This window comes from Podarcis melisellensis (assembly GCF_964234715.1).
Source record: "Podarcis melisellensis genome assembly, chromosome: 9".
Classification (NCBI taxonomy): domain Eukaryota; kingdom Metazoa; phylum Chordata; class Lepidosauria; order Squamata; family Lacertidae; genus Podarcis; species Podarcis melisellensis.
Window position 1 is genome coordinate 5163364 of NC_138541.1, and position 24919 is coordinate 5188282.

At 48.5% G+C, this 24919-nt stretch overlaps 1 protein-coding gene across 6 annotated transcripts in view; it reads left to right on the top strand.

Moving 5' to 3' along the window:
- Positions 1-24919, top strand: part of SLC4A11 (solute carrier family 4 member 11) — a 235840-nt gene that overhangs the window by 103470 nt on the left and 107451 nt on the right. For all 6 annotated transcript variants that reach the window (XM_081924889.1, XM_081924892.1, XM_081924887.1 and 3 more), the window contains exon 2: positions 21004-21054. In XM_081924889.1, coding sequence (XP_081781015.1) covers positions 21004-21054 — 51 coding nt within the window. The remainder of the gene's footprint in view (positions 1-21003; positions 21055-24919) is intronic.

Below are 24919 nucleotides of genomic sequence, written 5' to 3' on the forward strand. Positions count from 1 at the left end.
GAGTTGTTGTTGTTTTTTGAGGGTGGAAAACTAGCCGGCCTTTGCTTCTTGGTGACACCTGTAAGGGAACGCCGGCCAAGATAGGGAGGATGGGAGAGGAGAGAGCGAAATAAAAAAATTTAAAAACAAGCGTAGCTGCTTCCTGGTTGCTTTCGACAGCTGCCCAGTCCGCTCGGTGGCGGGAAGACGTTTCCCCCCCTTTGGACTTTTCTCAGGGAGGCAGGCTTGCTATGAAAAAGAGCCCCGATTCGCGGACACCTTTGCCTGGGCTCGCTTGGTTGTTGTTGTTGTTGTTGTTGTTGCGTTGGCTGGAGCCGAGCAGCGGCTCCCATGAAGCCGGTTTCGGCAGCAGCCTGCTTCCACTCCAGACACACGGTGTGTCTGGGTGGATGTTTTTGCCTGCGAAGCGCTCAGCCGCTGGAGAATCCCCTCCCCATCTCTGCCGGTGGGGGATGAGATTAATTTTCCATTTGCATCATTATACCCGTTTCTGCGCTCTCTGCCTTTAAAAATCCGTTCTGCAGGCGCTGTGTTCTGTGCACAGCCTCCCGGTGTATATATGTATGTGTGTGCTTGTGTGTTTGAGAGAGAGATCCGTCCTAGGCTCCTATTACAGAGGGGAAACTGAGGCTGAGATGGGGCGGCGGTGCATTGCTGTAGGTGTGTGGCAGGAAGATTTGAACTCGAGTCGAACTCTGTAGGGAGCGGGTGAAGGTTGCCATCTTAGGAACGCGAAATTGGCAGGTCAGGCCAATTGTGTACCGTTTTTTTGAGCGGTTCGATAGTTTTGCAGCTTTGTGAGGAATATCTGCCATCCGGCTTAGTACTGTCTGCTCTGACTGACAGCTGCTCTTCAGAATTTCAAATGGGGGATTTCTCCCAGCCTTGCCTGGGGATCAAACCGGAGACCTTTTCTACCAGATGCTCTGCCCGTGAACTATGCCTTCATTCAGAGCCAAATGCTCTCCTACCTAAACTGAGCCTAGAAGCGCTGGTTTCCTCTTCTTGGCTCACCCCTGGAAGTGTAACAAAACCGGTTTTGCCTCACATCATGTGCAGAGTGTTTTCCCGTCTTTACTGAACAACTCCAGCTTTGATCAGGTTGGTGTTCCCTGTCGCAGAATGTGATTTTTTTTTTTTTTGCAGTCAATGGAAAAGAAGGGGGGGGGACAGTAAGGCTGCTTTTCCCTTCTCCCCTCAAACCTTCTTGCAAGGAATTGATCTCTGATTTTACTTTCTTGGGTTCCATGATCACTGCAGATGGTGACAACAGTCATGAAATTAAAAGGCGCCTGCGATGACAAACCTAGGCAGCATCTTAAAAAGCAGAGACATCACCTTGCTGACAAAGGTCCGTACAGTGGTACCTTGGGTTAAGTACTTAATTTGTTCCAGAGGTCCGTTCTTAACCTGAAACTGTTCTTAACCTGAAACACCACTTTAGCTAATGGGGCCTCCTGCTGCCGCCGCACTGCCAGACCACAATTTCTGTTCTCATCCTGAAGCAAAGTTCTTAACCCGAGGTATGATGTCAGGGTTAGCGGAGTCTGTAACCTAAAGCGTATGTAACCTGAAGTGTATGTAACCCGAGGTACCACTGGATAGTTAAAGCTATGGTTTTCCCAGTATAGATGTATGGAAGTGAGAGCTGGACCATAAAGAAGGCTGATTGCCAAAGAATTGATGCTTTTGAATTATGGTGCTGGAGGCGGTTCTTGAGAGTCCCATGGACTGCAAGAAGATCAGACCTCTCCATTCTGAAGGAAATCAGCCCTGAGTGCTCACTGGAAGGACAGATCCTGAAGCTGAGGCTCCAATACTTTGGCCACCTCATGAGAAGAGAAGAATCTCTGGAAAATATCCTGATGTTGAGAAAGATGGAGGGCGCAAGGAGAAGGGGATGACAGAGGATGAGATGGTGGGACAGTGTTCTCGAAGCTACCAGCATGAGTTTGACCAAACTGCGGGAGGCAGTGGAAGACAGGAGTGCCTGGCGTGCTCTGGTCCAGGGGGTCACGAAGAGTCGGACACAACTAAACAACAACAAAAATATATTTCCTTCTCCAGAAGTCGCCTTATTAATTAATTAAAAGGATCTATAACCCACCCTTTACCCGAAGGCACCAGGGCAAGAATGGGTACAACCTGAGCCAAAATCCAGCAATCATATTATATATTCCACATTTGAATTCTATTCCACACACGATGCTACATTTGAACATATGTCTTAGAATCAACAATCTTGTTTGGACATATGGGCCGCCTCCGCAAATATGTGTGTTTAAATCAGGATTCGTAGAGCGTTCTTATTGTAAATGGGAGAGCGCGTTTCTTTCTGTTGCAGTTGCAATAAAAATAAGGGTTACAGATAATGTTAAAAGAGCGTAAAAAACAAAAGACAGACTTCCAGTTAAAATCATGGAAAGATGGAATCTGTAGAGTTGGAAGGGTTCCCAAGGGACATCTAGTCCAACCCCCTGAAATGCAGGAATCTCAACCAGATCATCCGCGACAGACGGCTATCCAACCTCTGCTTAGAAACCTCCAAGGAAGGAGAGGTCGCCATCTCTTGTGGGTGTCTGTTCCACTGTCAAACAGCTCATTCTGTCAGTTACAAAGAAACCAGCAACAATGTCAGATTTCCATGAAGGTGATGGACTATATGGGATTGGCAGAAATGACTGGCAGAATCCGAGACCAGGGAGAAGAGTCGGCGGAAGAAGATTGGAAGAAATTTAAAGACTATTTACAGAAATATTGCAAAATTCATGAATGTTAGAATGATGTCGGATAGAAATTAAGTGGTTTACAGCTGTAATGCTTTAAGAGAATATGGGGAAAAAAGGTCCAGAAGCAGGTTAAAATCTATTGATAAGGATTTGCTGAACTAACAATCTGAATTGGAATACAAAAAAGGGAGGTATGAGGAGGTCTGGGAAATATGTTAATGGAAATAAGTAATGGAAACTTTGTGTGCTTTTAATTATTTTCATTTTTGTATTTTTGTTCTTTTTTTTCTTTTTGATTTTTATTGTATTAATATTGAAAACTTTAATAAATATCTTTTTTTTAAAAAAACAAGGTCAGATTTCCAGATGCCCAGTATTTATATGATAGTTCAGTTGGCTGAGCATCTCAGGTTCACAAGTTCGAGCCCCACGTTGGGCAAAAGATTCCTACATTGCAGTGGATTGGTCTAGATGACAACAACAACAACATATTATTTATACCCTGCCCATCTGGCTGGGTTTCCTCAGCCACTCTGGGGGGCTTCCAACAAAATACAATAACTTATTAAGCATTAAAAGCTTCCCTGAACAGCCTTCAGATGTCTTCTAAAAGATGTCTTCAATGCAATTCTGGGCTGCATCAATAGGAGTATAGCATCTAGATCAAGGGAAGTAATAGTGCCACTGTATTCTGCTCTGGTCAGACCTCACCTGGAGTACTGTGTCCAGTTCTGGGTGTGTCCAGAGGAGGGCAACCAAAATGGTCAAAGGCCTGGAAACGATGCCTTATGAGGAACGGCTAAGGGAGCTGGGCATGTTTAGCCTGGAGAAGAGAAGGTTAAGGGGTGATATGATAGCCATGTTCAAATATATAAAAGGATGTCGCATAGAGGAGGGAGAAAGGTTGTTTTCTGCTGCTCCAGAGAAGCGGACACGGAGCAATGGATCCAAACTACAAGAAAGAAGATTCCACCTAAACATTAGGAAGAACTTCCTGACAGTAAGAGCTGTTCGACAGTGGAATTTGCTGCCAAGGAGCGTGGTGGAGTCTCCTTCTTTGGAGGTCTTTAAGCAGAGGCTTGACAACCATATGTCAGGAGTGCTCTGATGGTGTTTCCTGCTTGGCAGGGGGTTGGACTCGATGGCCCTTGTGGTCTCTTCCAACTCTATGATTCTATGAAAAGTTTGGTAGTTATTTCTCTCTTTGACATCTGATTGGAGGGTGTTCCACAGGGCGGGTACCACTACCGAGAAGGCCCTCTGCCTGGTTCCCTGTAACTTGGCTTCTCGCAGGGAGGGAACCGCCAGAAGGCCCTCGGCGCTGGACCTCAGTGTCCAGGCTGAATGATGGGGGTGGAGACACTTCTTCAGGTATATCCCAGCTTTTTCTCCAAGGAGCTCACGGTGGAACAGATGGTTCTCCCCCTACCCCATTTAATCCCCTGGTCCAAGGTCACCCAGTGAGCTTTGTGGCCGAGTGGGGATTTGAAACCTGGTGTCTCCCAGGTCCTAGTCCAACATTCTAACCAACCTCACAGGGTCCTTGCAGGGATTAGCTGAGGAGTGGGTGTGAACGATGTACTCCCTGGAGAAAAAGGGGGGAGATGGAGGCAATATATAAGATCTTCTACTTACCGGCTTTAAAAAGCTGGAGGAGCCAGCCAGATAGAGATGTCAATCACCAACTTGGCATCCAGGGATCTCAACATGGTCACAGTCAGATCCGCGGCAGTCGCAAAAACGCTCCTGGCACCTGGCTAATTTCAAACATCAGATTCTGACTCCAGTGGGTCTCCACCCCATCAGTCATATTAGACATTCAGCCCCAGATTTAACTGCTGCCAAGCGCAAGACCCACTTGCGGAGAGGAAAATTGAGAGGGCATGGCTGACGGGGACCAATGGGAGCTGTAGACCAAAACATCCGGAGGGCACCAGGTTGGGCAAGGCTGCTCTAGAGAGAGGCAGTGAGGTGTAATGGTTAGAGTGCTGAACTAGGACCTTGGGAGACTGGGGTTCAGATCTCCACTTTGGACCAGCCACTGCCTCTCTGCCTAATCTACCTCAAAAGGTAGTTGTGGAGGTCAAATGAGAATGAGTACCACACACACACACACACACACACACACACACACAGTTAATAGTGTATATATTTCAATGCTTTCCACTAACTATCCCAGTGCAGTTCTACCTTGGTTGTCGAATGCTTTGGTACTCGGACGTTTTGGCTCCCGAGCGCCGCAAACCCAGAAGTAAGTGTTTTGGTTTGTGAACATTTTTTTAGGAAGCTGAATGTCCGTTTCGGCTGTTCGCATTGTTTCTGGGTCCAATCAGCCAATCTGAAGCCGTGCCTTGGTCTGCGAACATTTTGGAAGCCGAACGGACTCACAGAACGGATCCCGTTCGATGGCCAAAGTACGACTGTACAAGTGTTAAGTACCGTCTTTTTCGCCCTATAGGACGCACTTTTTCCCCTCCAAAAATGAAGGGGAAATGTGTGTGCATCCTATGGGGTGTATGCAGGCTTTCGCTGAAGCCTCGAGAGCGAGAGGGCTCGGTGCGTACCGACCCCTCTCGCTCTCCAGGCTTCAGGAAGCTATCTACAAGCCTGCGGGAGTTCCCGCCAGGCTCCCACGGCTTGCGGAGAGCTGCCTGCATCCCGAAGCCCGGGCACACTGAGCAGTCGCGCCCGGGCTTCGGGTAGCTCTGTGCAAGCCGCCGGAGCCCTCCCATGCCTCTATCCCGAAGCCCGGGCGCGCTGAGCAGTAGCTCTCCGCAATCCGTGGGAGAGCAGCCTGTTCTGGGTGCGCCCTATGGGGCGAAAAATATGGTAGCTACAGGGACCCCCTGGGATTTAAGCGCTGGATCTCTTGGATCCCTTTTGAACCACACTGGTTACTTCCTAGTCCTTTGGTATAGAGGCTAGGTTTTGGGACAAATAGTGGCGCGTTTTTGCTAAAAAGACCAAAGATTTTGCATATTGAGAGCTTCAGGAATCCTAGAGTTGAATGCTACCCATGTCTGATGGCTTGTCCTGCATCCTCCTGCCAGCTCTCTTTGACTTGGATTCGAATTTCGCTTTACAATCGCAACTAGAGCAGGTCTTTTGCCCAACGTGGGGCACGAACCCATGAACCTGAGATTAAGAGTCCATTGGTCTGCCAATTGAACTATCATATATCATCCTTCCTTGGATGGCCATCTGTCATGGATGGTCTAGTTGAGATTCCTGCATTGCAGGGGGTTGGAGCCTTCTGTAAATTCTGTGGTTCCATGATTTTAACTGGAAGTCTGTCTTTTGCTTTGCACTCTTTTGACATTATCTTTTTTTAAAAAAAAACAACCACAAATTATTAAAATTTCAAAAAATTACAAAAGAAAAAAAGAAAACACAGAAAAATAGAAACAATTAAAAAACAAATCAATCTTTCCATAACTTATCTTTCATTTGCTTGTTTCCTTGACCTCCTCACACCTCCCTTTTTTGTATTCTAGTTCAATTAACTATTTCAGCAAATCCTTTCCACCTTTGTTTTTGTCTTAATAATTTATCTTAATATAATATAACTTTACATTCTCACCAATTAACAATCCATTTTTACATACCCCTTTATAACATTACTGCTAAAACCACATAACTTCATTCCAGCATCCTTCTAACATTCCTTAATTTTACAATGTTTCTGTAAATAAACTTTAAATTTCTTCCAATCTTCTTCCACCGACTCTTCTCCCTGGTCTCGGATTCTGCCAGTCATTTCTGCCAGTTCCATGTACAGTGGTGCCTCGCAAGACGAAATTAATTCGTTCCGCAAGTCTCTTCGTCTTGCGAGTTTTTCGTCTTGCGATGCACGGTTTTCCATAGGAATGCATTGAAAATCAATTAATGCGTTCCTATGGAAACCGCCTTCCCCCGACCTCTTCTGGCGGGCGGCATTTTAAAATCGCCCGGGACAGCGGAGGACTTCTCCGCTGTCCGGGGCGATTTAAAAGCCCCTGGGAAGGCAGGCAGGGGGGACATAGACTTTTGCCCCCCGCCTGCCTTCAGAAGAGGTCCAGGACAGGCTTCGCGGACCTCTCCGCAAGCAGCGGGAGCGCTCCTTGCGGAGAGTTGCCAGCGCGCCCAGGCTTTCCCGCCCCGCCGCCCGGCTTCGGGACATCGTTCCGATGCCGGGCGGCGGGGGGAGGCTTTCCCGCCCCGCTGCCCGGCATCGGGATGATGCCCCGATGCCGGGCGGCGGGGGGAGGCTTCAAAAGCCGTCCGGGGGCTTTTAAATCGCCCCGGACAGTCCCGGGGCGATTTAAAAGCCCCCGGTTAGGCAGGCAGGGGGGGCAAAGACTTTTGCCCCCCGCCCGCCTTGGGAAGAGGTCCTGGACCTCTTCCGAAGGCTGGCGTAGGGGGCAAAAGTCTTTGCTCCCCCCTGCCTGCCTTTCCGGGAGAGCGGAAAAGGCAGCGCTGCCTTCCCGCTCTCCCGGAAAGGCAGGCAGGGGGGAGCAAAGAGTTTTGCCCCCCCCCCGCCCGCCTTCGGAAGAGGTCCAGGACCTCTTCCCAATGCTGGCGGGGGGCAAAAATCTTTGCCCCCCCTGCCTGCCTTCAAAAGCCGTCCGGGATAGCGGGAAGCGCTTCCCTGCTATCCCGGACCGCTTTTAAAATGCTGGCGGTGGGGAGCAAAGCCTTTCGCCCCCGCCGGCCTTCCTGGACCTCTTCTGAAGTCCGGAGGGGGGAAAAAGGCTTTGCTCCCCACCGCCAGCATTTAAAAAAAGGTCCCCGAGATTTCCCTATGGGCTTTCGTCTTGCGATGCAAGCCCATAGGGAAAATCGTCTAGCGAAGCGTCGCAAAACCCGAAAAACCCTTTCGTCTTGCGGGTTTTTCGTCTTGCGAGGCATTCGTCTTGCGGGGCACCACTGTAATCCATCACCTTCATCTGCCATTCATCCCGGGTGGGTAGATCTTGTGTCTTCTTGTGTCTATCTTTAACCTCCATTGGATTTTAACTCTTGCTGGATCCAGGGCCCCAGGAGTTGCTTAAGGGACTCTGGCATCAATCAGACGAACCCCACAGCACACAAACACACCCCACATGCTTAAGAGCATAAATAGGTACATCTTCAAAGGTGGTGAAAGCTTCAGCATGAAGGGTGCTGAATGCACTTCTGTGGGGAGGGAATTCCACAAGATTAGAGTTCGCTGGCTGTTGAATCTCTCTCTCTCTCTCTCCCTCCCTCAGATAGTCTCCCTCCTTAAAAAAATAAAATAAAATGCAATTCTGTCTGTTCTACATTTTCTGAAGTGAGGGCAGACACAAAGAATTCATTCAGCTGCCTTGCCCTGCTGTCTCCATTGGTCCTCTTTTAATGCTCTTTTCGGAAGTGCTTTGTCTTCTGTGGCAAGTCTCCTTCTTCTATTGAATTATTATTATTATTATTATTAATAATAATAAAGTTGGGCTGAAATGGTCTTAGCAATGGATTCTCCTTTCCCTTCCCTTATCAGCTGTGAACCTGCCAGAGTTTTTTCTTTCCTTTTTGGTCTCGTTTTTGGCAAGACTTAATGAGGGGCCCTCTTTGCCATGTTCTCTCTCTCGATATATATATATACTTATATATCACACCATAAAAAAAAACCCCACAGGAACTAGTTCACCCACCACAGAACTACAACTCCCAGAACCATTAACAAACTACAGTTCTCAGGATTCTTGGAGGGGGAGAGAGAAATGTGCTTTAAATGGATGCGACCTACCAGTTTGTGGCAGCTCAGTGTTTTGATGCCATGCAGATCTGCACTGGAAACTGCCAGCACTGTAATGTTGATTGATTGATTTTATTCTATTTCTGTGCCGCTTTTTATTCAAATAAATCCCAAAGCAGCTTACAAACAAAAGATAAAAATAACATAATGGAAATTTGCAGTCCCACATTGGGCAAAAGAATCCTGCATTGCAGGGGGTTGGCCTAGATCAGTGTTTCCCAACCTTGGGCTTCCAGCTGCTTTTGGACTACAATTCCCATCGTCCTTTACCACTGGTCTTGCTAGCTAAGGATGATGGGAGTTGTAGTCCAAAAACAGCTGGAGGCCCAAGATTGGGAAACGCTGGCCTAAATGACCCCCGAGGTCCCTTCTGTTATGTACTGAAGTTCTCACCCTGGGCCAGCAGGGGGATACTGTAGATAGTTTTCACTCAGGTCCACATAGGCAAATAAGGGATTGAAAGTGACATTCAGTGATTGGATAGTTACAGAAAGTGGTTACAGTTGTGTTATAGTGGAGCTCTATATAAGCAGGCTGACTGAGGCCTGCAGTTCAGTTCTGTTCTGGCCTGTGAATAAACAAGAGCTGTTTGAAGAATCGCTGTGTTGTCTGATATGTTCACCCACAACTTAACACCTTCCAACTCTACAGTTATGTGATTCCTTTTGTACGCTCGATGCCGTTTGGGTTCCATTTGAGCCCTGTCCTTTCTTCCCATCACCCAGAAGGAGGCACCTGGAATTGCTCCTTCCTTCCATTTCCAACTTAACTCAAGTCTAAAATAGTTGGGACGCGGGTGGCGCTGTGGGTTAAACCACAGAGCCTAGGGCTTGCCGATCGGAAGGTCGGCGGTTCGAATCCCCGTGATGAGGTAAACTCCCGTTGCTCGGTCCTTGCTCCTGCCAACCTAGCAGTTCAAAAGCACAAGTAGATAAATAGGTACCGCTCCAGCGGGAAGGTAAATGGCGTTTCCATGCGCTCCTCTGGTTCGCCAGAAGCGGCTTAGTCCTGCTGGCCACATGACCCGGAAGCTGTACGCTGGCTCCCTTGGCCAATAAAGCGAGATGAACGCCACAACCCCAGAGTTGGCCACGACTGGACCTAATGGTCAGGGGTCCCTTTACCTTTACCTTTAAGATAGTTGCAATTTCCACTTTCTGCAGCCTGTTCCTCTTTGCACCAGACAGCCTTGGGCCACCTGTTCCCTCTCGCTTTTCAAAATGGCACTTTCTTCTTCCATGAACAACTGGGCCTTTACGTTCCAGCTTGCCCTTTCCACTCACAGACTTCGTCATTCCGTCCTGGTGCTTTTATTTCAACTCTTGGCAATTGGCTTCTCTGCCAAGTCTTCGCCAACGGGCACGGAGAAGCTATTTTTGCCCTTCCCGCTGGCTCTCCGGCTCCCGTGGGCTCCATTTGCAGACGCACACAGCAGCTGCTACGACCGGGATCCTGCCGGGCTGCAAGCTTCCTCTGTGGCAAAGGGGAAACGTAAAGCGAATGGAACGATGCTTTCTAATGGGTCCAGCTGGCGGCTTTTGAACTGTGTGCTCTTCGTTAGGGATGCTTGCATGCAATTTCGAAAGAGAGATGGAGATTGCTTGGCTGCATCTGTGAAACCATATCCAGTAGCAAAGGATATCTAACTACGTTTCGGGTGCCTTGTGGTCTGAAGTTCATTTTTTTCCCCACACACTCCACTGCCCATTTCCCATTATTAGAGACACGTTTTTGGGGGACAGGAGGTGGGCAGGTGTGGAGGACTCCCTGGTCCTGAATGGGGTAACTGTGCCCCTGAAGGACCAGGTGCTCATCCTGGGGGTCATTTTGGACTCACAGCTGTCCATGGAGTCGCAGGTCAATTCTGTGTCCAGGGCAGCTGTCTACCAGCTCCACCTGGTACGCAGACTGAGACCCTCCCTGTCCACAGACGGTCTCGCCAGAGTGGTGCATGCTCTAGTTATCTCCCGCTTGGACTACTGCAATTCACTCTATATGGGGCTACCTTTGAAGGTGCCCCGGAAACTACAATTAAAGCAGAATGCGGCAGCTAGACTGGTGACTGGGGGCAGCCACCATGACCATATAACAGCGGTCCTGAAAGACTTACATTGGCTTCCAGTACGTTTCCGAGCACAATTCAAAGTGTTGGTGCTGACCTTTAAAGCCCTAAACGGCCACGGTCCAGTATACCTGAAGGAGCGTCTCCACCCCCATCGTTCTGCCTGGACACAGAGGTCCAGCTCTGAGGGCCTTCTGGCAATTCCCTCCCTGTGAGAAGTGAAGTTACAGGGAACCAGACAGAGGGCCTTCTTGGTGGTGGCTCCTGCCCTGTGGAACGCCCTCCCATCAGATGTCAAGGAAGTAAACAACTACCTGACTTTTAGAAGGAAGGCAGCCCTGTTTAGGGAAGTTTTTAATGTTTGATGTTTTATCGTGTTTTTAATATTCTGTTGGGAGCCACCCAGAGTGGGCAGGGATAAATAATAAATTATTGTTATTTACATCTGCTGTCGTCTGTCTGGGGTGATGACTGTTGTGAGTCTGAAGTTGTTGTGAGTCTGAAGTCGATCTCTTGCTAGTAGCTCCAGTAGGAAAACCATGGCATTCAGTGGTTTGTAGAAGTTTGTTCTTGGGGCTTCAGTTTCCTGCAATATACAGTTTTCTTGCTTTCTCTAGAGTCACTTTTGCCAGCCTAGAGTTTCCTATTTATTTCATTTATCTATTTTGACAACGTATATACCACTAAACTGCAACAATCTTTACAAGCAACTCAGTCCAGTGAAAACAAAAGCAGTTAAGCTCATAAAACGCTTGCTGGAATGAAAAGTGTTTGGTGTGATGGACGTTTAACAGGGAGAGGGCCGGTTGGAGCTCCCATGGAAGCCAGTTCCCTAGAATTAAGCCCACAATACTTGACTCCTGCCGGATATAAGCCATACGTCTGAGCTTGGACTACAATTCCCACCAGGCACAGCACCCTTGGGCCACACTGGCTGGAGCTGATGGGAGTTGTAGCCCAAAGTCTCCAGAGGGCACCAAGTTGGTGAAGCATGCCCTAGGACTTTGGGTTTGCATTCATACTGAACCATTAGTTGGCTATCTTTAGGTGAGAATTAAGGTGGGCATTCATTGTTCCCCTGCAACAGTTCTTGGGTGACGTTCGTGATTGGTTTATTTTACTGGAATATTGCAAAATTTGTTAGGATTCTTTAACTTTCCCCTTCTGCATATCTGGGCCCCTTGCAAAGCACAGCTAATACATAAATAGACATATCAGAAACGGATTGTAAATGTAAATGCTAACCGCTAGGAAATGAACTTGCATTCATTTAGCGCCTGTTTTTCTTAGTCCAGTAGTGTCCTGCCCCTACAGCTTCCCTCTCCTTTTATTTTTCTGTCCTCCTCCTACACTGTTCAAAATTCATTTCCTACCCCTGTTCAGTTGGCATTTCGGCAGGCAGAGATCCCTCCAGTCCAGGGGTCAGCAAACTTTTTCAGCAGGGGGCCGGTCTACTGTCCCTCAGACCTTGTGGGGGGGGCAGACTATATTTTGGGAAGGAAAAAAAATGAACGAATTCCTATGCCCCACAGATAACCCAGAGATGCATTTTAAATAAAAGGACACATTCTACTTGTGTAAAAACATGCTGATTCCCGGACCGTCCGTGGGCCGGATTTAGAAGGTGATTGGGCCTGATCTGGCCCCCGGGCCTTCGTTTGCCTACCCATGCTCCAGTTCGTCTCTCATTGGGCAGGATTGCTGAAGCATTTCTTCCAAATCCTTTTCATTTCCTCTGTGCCCGCAGAGCTTTGAGTTATAGCAGTATTCAAATCTTTCCTTCCTCTTTGCATATTAGATTGTTCTCTTTCTCTCTCTCTCTCTTTTCATAAAATGCCTCTTCTCTTCTCCCTGGAGGGAATTTGAGCTCTTTCTGATCTCTGCTTCTGGGGCACATTGCTTATTGCAAGGCCCTGGTCTCCACGTGCCCCCCTTGCCCATCCCTTTCCACCTGAACTCCTCTGTGACCCTTCCTAACTTGGCTACAGCCCTCTGTTCTTTGAGTTTTGCATCATCCTTTGAAGCGGTATATACCTGGGTACCAAAGGCTGTTTGAGTCCTCACTATTACTGTGACACAGCAAGGGGGGACAGGTATGAGGTCACTGGCCTGGTCAAACTGGAATGGTGCTTTGCAGAAGGATATTAAAGAACTGGAAAGTACCTAGGAGGTCATTTGTTGTTGTTTAGTCGTTTAGTCATGTCCGACTCTTCGTGACCCCCCATGGACCAGAGCATGCCAGGCACTCCTGTCTTCCACTGCCTCCCACAGTTTGGTCAAACTCATGCTGGTAGCTTCGAGAACACTGTCCCATCATCTCGTCCTCTGTCGTCCCCTTCTCCTTGTGCCCTCTATCTTTCCCAACATCAGAGTCTTTCCCAGGGAGTCTTTTCTTCTGACGAGGTGGCCAAAGTATTGGAGCCTCAGCTTCAGGATCTGTCCTTCCAGTGAGCACTCAGGACTGATTTCCTTCAGAATGGAGAGGTTGGATCTTCTTGCAGTCCATGGGACTCTCAAGAGTCTCCTCCAGCACCAGAATTCAAAAGCATCCATTCTTCGGCGATCAGCCTTCTTTATGGTCCAGCTCTCACTTCCATACATCACTACGGGGAAAACCATAGCTTTAACTATACGGACCTTTGTTGGCAAGGTGATGTCTCTGCTTTTTAAGAGTTTTGACCAAACGTGATCCACAGAGTGCGAGATTGGCTCCATTATTATCAAATAATGGAGGCATATAACTTGGACAAAAAAGTTGGTTTCCAGGTGGAAAAATCAAGATTCGTAGAGACACCATTGATCCCTTGTTGAAGAGGCTAGCCGATCTTTCAGATGAGTCTAAATTTAATTCTCTCCTCTTAGGCAAAGATCACAAGATGACCTGGCTGGTAGCCAGATTCTGCGCCCAGATTTGTAGGCACAGGTCATCCTCTAGAATAAAATAGCTTACTAGGGAAATGCTGAATTTGCCCTTTGGGGCACCTCAGGGTCAATTTCTTATGGTAGCCCAAATCTCAGTTGTATGGGTGTATGTATATATCTCAGATTTTAACTCATGAGCTATTGCTGCAATCTGCTCCGATTTTATCTTTATGAACGCTGTTTTTATTGTGTTATGTTATGTGAGCTGGTATTTGACCGTAATAAATTATCTATCTAATTTGATGCTGGCATACTCTTTTAAAAAAACAAAAACACCAGCACATCTATATCCAAAAACAGCAAGCTGGGTTTCTTTGAGATTGGTGCAGGTCCAGTTACCCAGGTGCCCGACATGTTTTGTAGCTGATGTGGGTGCAGTTATGACCACGTGGAGATCTCTGGATCTCAGGTTGGCGACTGACCTCTCCACCTGGCTGGCCCTTCTAGCTTTCTTACGCAGGTGAACAGAAGAGCTTTTTATATCCCGCCTTTTTCTCCAGGGAGTACATGGCCGTCTCCTTCCCGCTAAGTTAATCCCTACAACAACTCCATGAGGTAGGTTAAGACTGACTCCAAGGTCACCCTTCATGGCTGAGTGGGGATTTGAACCCTGATCTCCCAGGTCCTCATCTGACACCATAACCCTACTGGCTTCCTAGAGTACTGCCTGAGGCAGCTTCCCCAGTGTGCTTAAGGATAGGGCCGGCCGTCTGCCTTAATGTCCTTGCAAGAACGACAGGCTGGAAGCATGATGAATAATAACAAGAAAGAGGGAAATTAAAACTCTTGTTGCTCCTGCGGGATGGAGAGAGGAGTCCCCTCTGCTGGTTCCCGTGCTATTTTTAAAAAACGGAGGCGGCTTCTTTCTGCAAAGCAATCCCTTTAGTGCCTGCAGAGAGCGATCCTGGCAGGGGGTCTGCTGTAGCCGGTGCCTGGCTGGGTTGGGAAATGAGAGGGGCTCAGAGGCTGAGCTGTGAAACCTCCCTTTCGCTCTTCTCCCTTGCCTGTGAAATCAGAGCAACCAGAAAGTCGTGTTGAAAAATAGTACAACTTTTGAGCTGTCTGCCCTCACAATGGCAACGATGCATTCCATTTTGGCAATTGTAACCCTGGTTTATGGAGCCGTTTCGAGCCTGGTTTATGCAGTCATAACAGAGGTTTCAGGTTGCGTTTTTTTGGGTTACGGACCGCCGTAACCCAGAAGTACCGGAACGGGTTACTTCCGGGTTTCGGCGGTCACGCATGCACACAAGCGCTAAATCGCACTTTGCACATGTGCAGAAGCATTGAATTGCAACCTGCACGTGCACAGACGCGGGTTGTGAACACTGCGGGATGCGAATGTGCATCCCGCACAGATCACGTTCGCAACCCGAGTGTCCACTGTATAGTAAGTTGAGTTTCTAACCCTGCCTGTAGGGTGGTCCTACTAAAGGAGCAAAGGGACATGGGTGGCGCTGTAGGTTAAACCACAGAGCCTAGGACTTGCCGATCAGAAGGTCGGCGGTTCAAATCCCTGCGATGGGGTGAGCTCCTGTTGCTCAGTCCCTGCTCCTGCCAACCTAGCAGTTCAAAAGCACCTCAAAGTGCAAGTAGATAAATAGGTGGTTCTCCAGAAGTGGCTTAGTCATGCTGGCCACATGACCTGGAGGCTGTATGTCGGCTCCCTCGGCCAATAAAGCGAGATGAGTGCTGCAACCCCAGAGTTGGTCATGACTGGACCTAATGGTCAGGGGTCCCTTTACCTTTACCTTAGTAAAGGAGCAAAACTGGTTGGGTGTGTTTTCGGCTTAGGGAGCGAGCAGCCCAGATTCGGCCTAGATGCATCCCCCCCCCACACGACTGCCTCCGAACCAAAATCTCATTTTGAGACGCAGAGCTTGGCAAGATCAATAAACGAACCACATTAGGGCGTTAAGCAACCAATTGCAGAATTTTGGAACTATCCAAAGACGAGCCTGTTTCTTGTCCCCTGGGGTTGCTGTGGGATTGTTGAAGGAAGGCACCAAGCTGGATTCCTTTTCAGAGATGGCTCCGTTGTGGGTGTTTTTCCCCTCTGCCCATAATAATAATAAAATAATAATAAAATTTTATTTATATCCTGCCCTCCCCAGCCGAAGCCGGGCTCAGAGCGGCTCACTACAATAAATGTAACACAACACTCTAAAATCAATTCATTTTAAAATCAGTTCAAAATCAAATCAAATTAAGTTCAAAATCAAATTAATGGCAACCAAGGTATGAGGTAAGGGAGGGAGGTAGGAGGGAGGGAGACTGACAGGCAGGTGCCCCCGGGTCCTCCTGGCTGGGTGCTTCTGTTTCCGCGTCCTCTTCATTTTCATGGGCGGCTGTTTTTCCTCCTTAGCTGTGGCTCTGAGTGATGCCGCACAATATGAGGGAGGCCTGACCTACTTAGCAAGCTTGTACAGCATTTCTTATTTCTCATTAGTGAGGCTTCTCCTTCCCTGTTTCTGTCAATCTCTTCAGCCGCAAAAGAAGCAAAAATGGGTTAGGGCCTGAAGTTTGACAAAGGTGTGCTGGCAGCGGAGATGTGTTTGGCACCAGGAAGGAGGGAAAAGCTTCCGGATGCAATTTTTTCAGCGGAAACCAGAACAGAATTAACGATCGTTCACATGAGCTTAGCTTCTCTGCTGGGGAAATACAGCAGTGTCTTGACCCAAGCGAAACTGTTGGCATTTCCCCATTCTTAAGATCTGTGACAAAGTTAGTGAGTAGTTCATAAAGTGAGTAGTTTGAAGTGTTGGTGCTGACCTTTAAAGCCCTAAATCAGGGGTAGGCAACCTAAGGCCCATACAAACAAAGACACACAACTTACAAAACCGCTAAACTCCACCGTCTCACCCTCCTGGTGGTACGAAATAACTGGCCAAATGTAGGCACAAACCCTCTCTTTCCTTAACTGTCCACCTATTGAATCCTGGGCCAACAGCCAAAAAAAGGCAAAAATATGGATGAATAAAAACTGTCCAGCATCTTGCATCCAGAAGAGGCTGCTGTCTGTGAACCTGTTCCCTGTTCCTTGAGGAAGTGGACCTCACCCTTTCAGAAACAGACCTTGTCTCAGAAGTTATTTAAGCAGCGGCTGCATGGACCCCCTAATAGGATGTTGCAAAAGCAAATTTGCAGTGTCGGTTCAGGGTTGGACACTGGAAGGTGCACCTCCCAGCTCCCACTCTTTGGAAAGGGGCACGCAGGATAGAGACGGCAAAGACAGAGGCTTAGCGAAATATTGTGGGCAAATCATTTTATGCATTAATCAGATACCTTGGTACTCGAACGTGGCAAACCCAGAAGTATGTGTTCCGGTTTGCGACCATTTTTCTACAGCCAGTCGGAAGCCGCACTTTGGTTTTTGAACGCTTCTGGGAGCCAATCGGACTCCTGGAATGGATTAAATTTGAGAACCAAGGTACCACTGTATTGTGAAGGCCCACTAAGGCATTGACAGCAAATTCCTCTGTCTGCCCCCTGCTCTCGTTGTAATATAGAGCTGTTTGCACCCAGCAATCTGTTGCAAAATGTAGGGTTAGGGTGGGTTTTGAACCTAGAGGACCTGGGTTCGAATCTCACCTTGGCCCCAGGCTCAGCTGCTCCCAGTATCCTCTGCAGTGTGGAAGGAGCTCCTCAGATATTGCATGGCTTCGTTGTGATCCCTAAAGGTACTGCAACAACTGTTTGGGGTTGTGTCTTGCGCTGCCCTCAGTCCTACCATTGCGGTCCAGGACAGTCACATTTCTAAATCAGTGAGCGGATGATACATTCACCTTTTGCACTGGAGAGAATTGGTTCCCCTTTGGGCAGCGGTAGAGCATTAGCTTGGCATGCAGAAGGTCCCAGCCAGGTGGAGCATCTGGGCATCTCAAGGAAGGACCAGGAGAGACCAGAGAATCCCGGAGAGCTGTTGCCAGTCAGAGTTGACGGCATGTTGCTAGATGAACCAATGGCCATACCAAGTCAGTTTCATGTCTTTTAAAACCAAAGGGCATCACTGAAGTGCCACAGAATGGTGGGTGGCTATTGGATAAGATGGTGACCCTGTTCTGTGCCCGCCCCAAAGCTTTGTGCCCTTCCTCTTCCCCGGTGCCTGCTGTCTTTCCGAATCTCATTGTGCTCATCCATCACCCCTATCGCGGTGAGATTCCTAGCAGCCTGTTTGCCTGGAAATGAAGACGAAAATTCAGGACGAATCCAGATAGGATTCAACTTGCACATGGAACGTTTAAGAGTTGCCATTTCGGTAAAAACACGTCGACTTTAGTCTACTTTTTCACGAAGCACGCTCACCTGGCTCCTTTATAGCATGTTTTTAGGCACCAAGCAAAAACTTTATTTTATAGCCAGGCTTTTGAATGTCTGTGGCCTTTTAGAAGTGGGTGAGATGTTTTTAATCCATTTCTTTCCCCTCTTGGGTTTAATGAATCTCTGTGGGAGGTTTTGCCTGTCTGTTTGGTTGGTCGTAAGTTGTTTTTGTGAGATAAAGTGAATACTAATAATACTGAATACCAATAAATAAAGGCTTATGGAAACCCCGATAAAATGGGGAGTTTTGCAGGGCCATTGGAACAGTGGCTTAACTGTAAATGATTTGGGGTATCTTAATAAAAGGACGTGATGGGTGGAAACAACAGCATGGAAGTGGGGAGGTATTCCCTTCAGGTTGCCCCCAAGCTAGAAATGCTTCTGTGAAGTATTCGGGGAATGCAAGGTTGTCTTTTTATGTTGGGGATATAGCAGAGCTCAGGAGACTGGAATTTGCAGGTTTTGTTATGTTTTTAATATCAAAGAAGCTGGCTGGCAAGACACTGAGCCGCATCTTCTGAGGAATTTAATAACGGAATGTTGTTGGGTGCAAATGTGCAAATGTGAAAGGGGGGGGATCTATGAAATGAAAAGAGAAAAAGAAAGAGAGGCAATATCCCTTCTTGTCTCTCAGCTGCAGTTGACCCCTTCACCTTGACGGGGCCGGAGTTTCAAGGCGTTCCTTTGTAGCATCCCTTATTAAGGAATAGTTTTCAGTTCCAGGGTAATATTCCTCATGTCAGAATGGCTCAACACAGAAGCACTGCAGAACGCACACGAGCTAATAATATTATTATTTTTTGAAAAAACATTGATCGGACAAGCCTGCTCCTATGTCTTGTTCTGTTTTCTTGTGCTTTCTCGAGATTCCGGTATTTGCACAGCAACATGTCTTGAGTGTGTTCTGTCGCGGGGACATTTCTGAAAACACTGCCGTTTAAAGGTGCAGGGTTAGCCCTACAAATTGCTCTGTTCTTCTAGATCTCTATCTCTTTATTGAACGTTTTGTGCATGGGATCCTCTTCTTATTGAATGCTTCATGCATGGGGTCCATTGCGGCCTCATTCTGTGACAACAAGTAAGGACTGCGTCCAGATGTGTAAGGACTGCGTCCAGACGCAGGAGGAGCAGAATCAACACCTGCATGCTCAGGTCCGGAAAGCAGATACCTGTTCGAATTCCTAGCCCTGGGAGCTAATGGCTTCCAATTTGGCTGTGCTCACATGCAATGTTAAACCAGACCTCTCCAAACTGGTGCTGTCCAGGTATTTTTTGTTGTTTAGTCGTGTCCGACTCTTCATGACCCCCTGGACCAGAGCATGCCAGGCACTCCTGTCTTCCACTGCCTCCCGCAGTTTGGTCAAACTCATTCTGGTAGCTTCAAGAACACTGTCCAACCATCTCGTCCTCTGTCGTCCCTTCTCCTTGTACCCTCCATCTTTCCCAACATCAAGGTCTTTTCCAGGGAGTCTTCTCTTCTCATGAGGTGGCCAAAGTACTGGAGCCTCAGCTTCAGGATCTGTCATTCCAGTGAGCACTCAGGGCTGATTTCCTTCAGAAGGGATCGGTTTGATCTTCTTGCAGTCCATGGGACTCTCAAGAGTCTCCTCCAGCACCATCATTCAAAAGCATCAATTCTTCGGCGATCAGCCTTTTTGATGGTCCACCTCTCACTTCCATACATCACTAGTCCAGGTAATAATATAATAGCATTATTTGTCCTCTGCCATCTGACTGGGTTGCCCCAGTCACTCTGGGTGGCTTCCATCAGCTACAAAAACATAATCATGGCTGTCTTCTAAAACATGGGACACGGTTGGCGCTGTTGTCTAAACCACTGAGCCTCTTGGGCTTGCTGATCAGAAGGTCGGTGGTTCGAATCTCCGTGACAGGGTGAGCTCCCGTTGTTCGGTCCCAGCTCCTGCCAACGTAGCAGTTTGAAAGCACACTAGTGCAAGTGGATAAATAGGTACCACTGCAGCAGGAAAGTAAACAGCGTTTCCGTGCGCTCTGGTTTCCGTCGCAGTGTCCTGTTGCGCCAGAAGCGGTTTAGTCATGCCGGCCACATGACCCGGAAAGCTGTCTGTGGACAAAGGCCGGCTCCCTCGGCCTGAAAGCGAGATGAGCGCCGCAACCCCGTAGTCACCTTTGACTGGACTTAACCGTCCTTTACCTTTAAAAAAAACTTGTATGTAGAACTTCTGTCTCCTTTTCATCTGGCAGGAGGGCTTTGCACAGGGCGGGCGCCACTACCAAGAAGGCTCTGCCTGGTTTGCTAGACTACAACGCCCACCACCCCAGAGTCCCTCAATTTCTGGAGATTCCCCATCCTTGCCTTAAGAGGCAAGGGCTCATTCTTTTGATATACTAGCACCTGGAGGAAAGTGAGGGATGTGCCTGTAAACAAAGGCAGAGATGGGCCTCTGGGTGACCCTGGGATTATGTAACGGTGAAAGAGAGTAGCCTCTTTGCTGCCTCCTGGCAAACCTTGTGTGCCGTTTCACGTTGCATTAGCCTCTTGTGTGAGTCGCCCCGAAGCTTTGTGCCCTTCCCGGTGCCTGCTCTCTTTCCGAATCTCATTGTGCTCATCCATCACCCCTATCGCGGTGAGATTCCTAGCAGCCCGTTTGCCTGGAAATGAAGACGAAAATTCAGGACGGGTCCAGATAGGATGGCTTCAACTTGCACATGGGACGTTTAAGAGTTGCCATTTCGGTAAAAACACGTCGACTTTAGTCTACTTTTTCACGAAGTGTGTAGTCAAAGGAAGGCTCACCTGGTGCCTTTATAGCATGTAATTCGACACCAGGCAAAAACTTTATTCTATAAACTTCTATATTCTATTCTTTATTCTATAACCAGGCTTTTGACTGTCTGTGGCCTTTTAGAAGTGGGTGAGATGTTTTTAATCCATTTCTTTTCCCCTCTTGGGTTTAATGAATCTCTGTGGGAGGTTTTGCCTGTCTGTTTGGTTGGTTGTAAGTTGTTTTTGTGAGATAAAGTGAATACTAATAATACTGAATACTAATAAATAAAGGCTAATGGAAACCAGCGCTTGCAAATATACCTACGTTTTCATATGATAAATCCATGTAACGGAGACATTCCGGAAGAAAAGTGAAGCATGCCGAAGAATAAATGTCCATTCGTTTAAAAAGAAACCTCTGAATTGTCTGAGCTGGCCTCTTAATTTGTTTTTCTCTCATTTCTCCTCTTAGAAAGCCCACCGGCAGCGATGTCCAGGAACGGCTACTTCTTCGAAGAAACAGGCAAGTAGAATCCTACCTTACGAGTAGCAAATTCAACTTCTGCCAATGTAGCCCAAATGGCAACACTCTGCGCTGCAACACCTTGTTGCAGAGCCCACATGTTTGTTTGATCTCCCGCTGGCTGACTTCTTTGCATTTGATCTCTTTGCTGTTTGTTCTTCCTTCAAAGCAGCAGTTCCCAAATGTTTCCTGAAGGGAGGAGACTCGCTCCCTTCATCCAGAACTTAGCAATCAGAAATCTTATCATTTCTTGCGGCGTCCTACGGGGAGTTAATCTTGTTCTCCATTGCTATTCACCAGTTATATGAAAGCACCGGGGGACTTTGTCAGGGTGTGACGCACAACTCCATCTCTCCATGCCATCTGAATCGGGAGAAGGCAGCTCAGGTGTTTGACCGTTGCCTGGAGGTGGCGATGAGATGGATTGGGGCCAATAAATAGAAACTGGCATGATGAAGGGTGCTCTGTGTTACGAGCTCTTGGGTCCAGGAAGCAAGTAGATTTCCTTTTCTGGGGAATGTGGCCCTTGCCGGGAGGGATCGTTGAAAGGGACCAGGGGCCAGCAAACTTTTTCAGCAGGAGGCCGGTCCACTGTCCTTCAGACCTTGTGGGGGGCTGGACTATATTTTGGGGAACAAACATGATGCAAAGGCACCACGAGCCCCGGTGGCTGTTTACCAGTGTCTTCCGAGCGGCAGGGTCTGGTGGCGGCGGAATGATGAGCGGCCTGAGAAAGGGCTCTGGAGAGGGGCTGCTTAAAATGGCAGCCGCTCGAGTGCTGCTGCTGCCACCACCAACAAGGCCCAGCCCCCTTCCTCCTCTAGGCAGGGTGGGGAGAAGCCAGGAGAAGCCTCTCCCACCGTATGAGGGACAGGGAAAGAACGTGCCCGCTTGCGATCCATGCGGCAATTCCCGGACCATCTGTGGGCCAGATCCAGAAGGCAATTGGGCCTGATCCGGCCTGCAGGCCTTAGTTTGCTGACCCACGATCTAGTCCAACCCCCTGCAATATACAGTGGTCTGTTAAACATTAAAAGCTTCCCTGAACACGGCTGCCTTCAGATGTCTTCTAATAGTCTGGTAGTTCTTCTTCTCCTTGACATCTGGTCGGAGGGTGTTCCACAGGGTGGGTGCCACTACCAAGAAGGCCCTCTGCCTGGTTCCCTGTAACTTGGCTTCTTGCAGTGAGGGAACCACCAGAAGGCCCTCGGCACTGGACCTCAGTGTCTGGGCAGAACCATGGGGGTGGAGATGCTCCTTCAGGTATACTGGATCGAGGCCGTTTAGGGCTTTAAAGGTCAGCACCAGCACTTTGAACTGTGCTCAGAAATGTACTGGGAGCCAGTGTAGATCTTTCAAGACCGGTGTTATGTGGTCTCAGCAGCCGCTCCCTGTCACCAGTCCAGCTGCCGCATTCTGGATTAGTTGTAGTTTCCGGGCCACCCAACCTCTGCTTAGAAACCTCCAATGAGTCCTCCACCTCCTGAGGTCATCTATTCCACTGCCAAACAGCTCAAGAAAGTTACTTGGAATCTATTTTCTTGTCATTTGACTCCATTGGTTTGGGTCTTCCCCTGTGGAGCAGGAGAAAACATGGTTGCTCCATCTTTGATGTGACAGCCCTTCCAATATGAAAATAGCTGTTATCTCCATCTCCTGTGGATAGCTCAGTTGGTAGACCACGAGGCTCTTAATCTCGGGGCCGGGAGCCCCACACTGCATGATATATAACCCTTGTGGTCCTTTCTGACTCTACAATTCTGCAATTCCGTTTTCCCAGCTCTCAACTGTCCTTCGTAAGGCTTGGTTTCCGAGACCCCTTCATCATCGCCCTCCTCTGCAAGTAACATGGCTTAATGGTCCTGAGCAATTTGCAGCCCTCCCTGGTTACATGGGTAGCAGCGGAGTGGCCTTGCTTAGTGCCTCTCCGTCTTGGCGAACTCCAGGGATCGACTAATTTGTTTTGCTGGCAATGCAGAGCTGCAGTCTTGCTCCAGGGCACTGAGGTCCCTAGACAGCTCCGGTTGTTGTCTCTGGTTCATCTGCCTCTCCCCACAGCCTTTTTGAATTGCATCCCCCCCCCATTACTTTTGTCATTGCGTTTGGTATGTCTGCCTTGTTTATAACTCTCCAAATTCTTTGCCTGACTGTGGAATTAACCCAAATGCTTTACTGAAGCAAATCCATTCAAGATGGTCCTGGGATATTTCCTTGCTGTCTGCCTTGTTTTACCAAATGAACACACAGACAGAAACACACAGTGAATTGTCAAGGGGTCTTGGAATGGCAGACTCTCCTTTCTAGGGCAGATCCATACTGCTGGCTGCATGCATGGTTCTTTAACCAGAGGGGATGCGGAGCAGGACTATTGCATTGCAAGCATTGCTGTAAGGTAAAGGGTAAAGGGACCCCTGACCATTAGATCCAGTCGCAGACGACTCTGGGGTTACGGCACTCATCTCGCTTTACTGGCTGAGGGAGCCGGCGTACAGCTTCTGGGTCATGTGGCCAGCATGACTAAGCCGCTTCTGGTGAACCAGAGCAGCGCACGGAAACGCCGTTTACCTTCCCGCTGGTGTGGTACTTATTTATCTACTTGCACTTTGATGTGCTTTCGAACTGCTAGGTGGGCAGGAGGAGGACCGAGCAACAGGAGCTCAACCCATCGCAGGGATTCGAACTGCCAACCTTCTGATTGGCAAGTCCTAGGCTCTGTAGTTTAGACCACAGCACCACCCGCGTCCCAGCTCTGGGGATATTGTCAGGCATTAAAAAAGTATCTGGTACAAATCGGACAAAGTAAAGAAATAGAACTCAATGGGAACTCACAAAGCAGACTTCTGTGCATACAGTGGAACTTTCCCTCCTCTCCTGTTCCCTTCAGCCCTCCTTGCACCCCCAAAATCATCTCTGCAGGGTTGAGGGACCCTCCAGAGCAGATTTTGTGGTTATGTGCAGAGGGGTAAAGGGACCCCTGACCATTAGGTCCAGTCGTGACAGACTCTCGGGTTGTGGCGCTCATCTCGCTTTACTGGCTGAGGGAGCCTGCGTACAGCTTCCAGGTCATGTGGCCAGCATGACTAAGCTGCTTCCGGCGAACCAGAGCAGCGCACAGAAATGCCATTTACCTTCCCGCCAGGGCGGTACCTATTTATCTACCGTATTTTTCGCTCCACAAGACACACCTGACGATAAGGCACACCTAGTTTTTAGAGGGGGAATACAAGAAAAAAAATATTCTTTAAAAGGAGCGCTGAGCAGAGCCTGTATGCATCCCATAACTGGTGGGCTGCCCTTCTCCCTCCTCGGGGAAAAGCCCCCAAGAGCCGCACGCACGCTCCACACGGCTCATGAAAGGGAGCGCTGAGCAGAGCCTGGGATGCATACAGGCTCTGCTCAGCACTCCCTTTAAAGAATTTTTCCCCCTTTTTCTCTTTAAAGGGCATGCGGCTCTTGGGGGCTTTTCCGGGAGGTGGGCGAAGGGACAGAGGGGCTAAGCCAGAAACTAGAACAGAAAGAGGGAGAATGGCGTAGTGATCCCTCTCGCTGATCTGGCTTCTGGGATAGCTGCGCAGCCTGCATTCGCTCCATAAGACGCACACACATTTCCCCTTACTTTTTAGGAGGGGAAAAGTGCGTCTTTCGAACTGCTAGGTTGGCAGGAGCAGGGACTGAGCAACAGGAGCTCATCCCGTCGCGGGGATTCAAACTGCCAACCTTCTGATCGGCAAATCCTAGGCTCTGTGGTTTAACTGAAAACAACCAAAAGCAACTTGTGCCCACAGTTTTTCCGTTTTGCCTGTTCCGCCCCCTGCCATTTGCCATCTCACCTGTAGTTAAGACTTCATGCCACCGAGGCATCTCA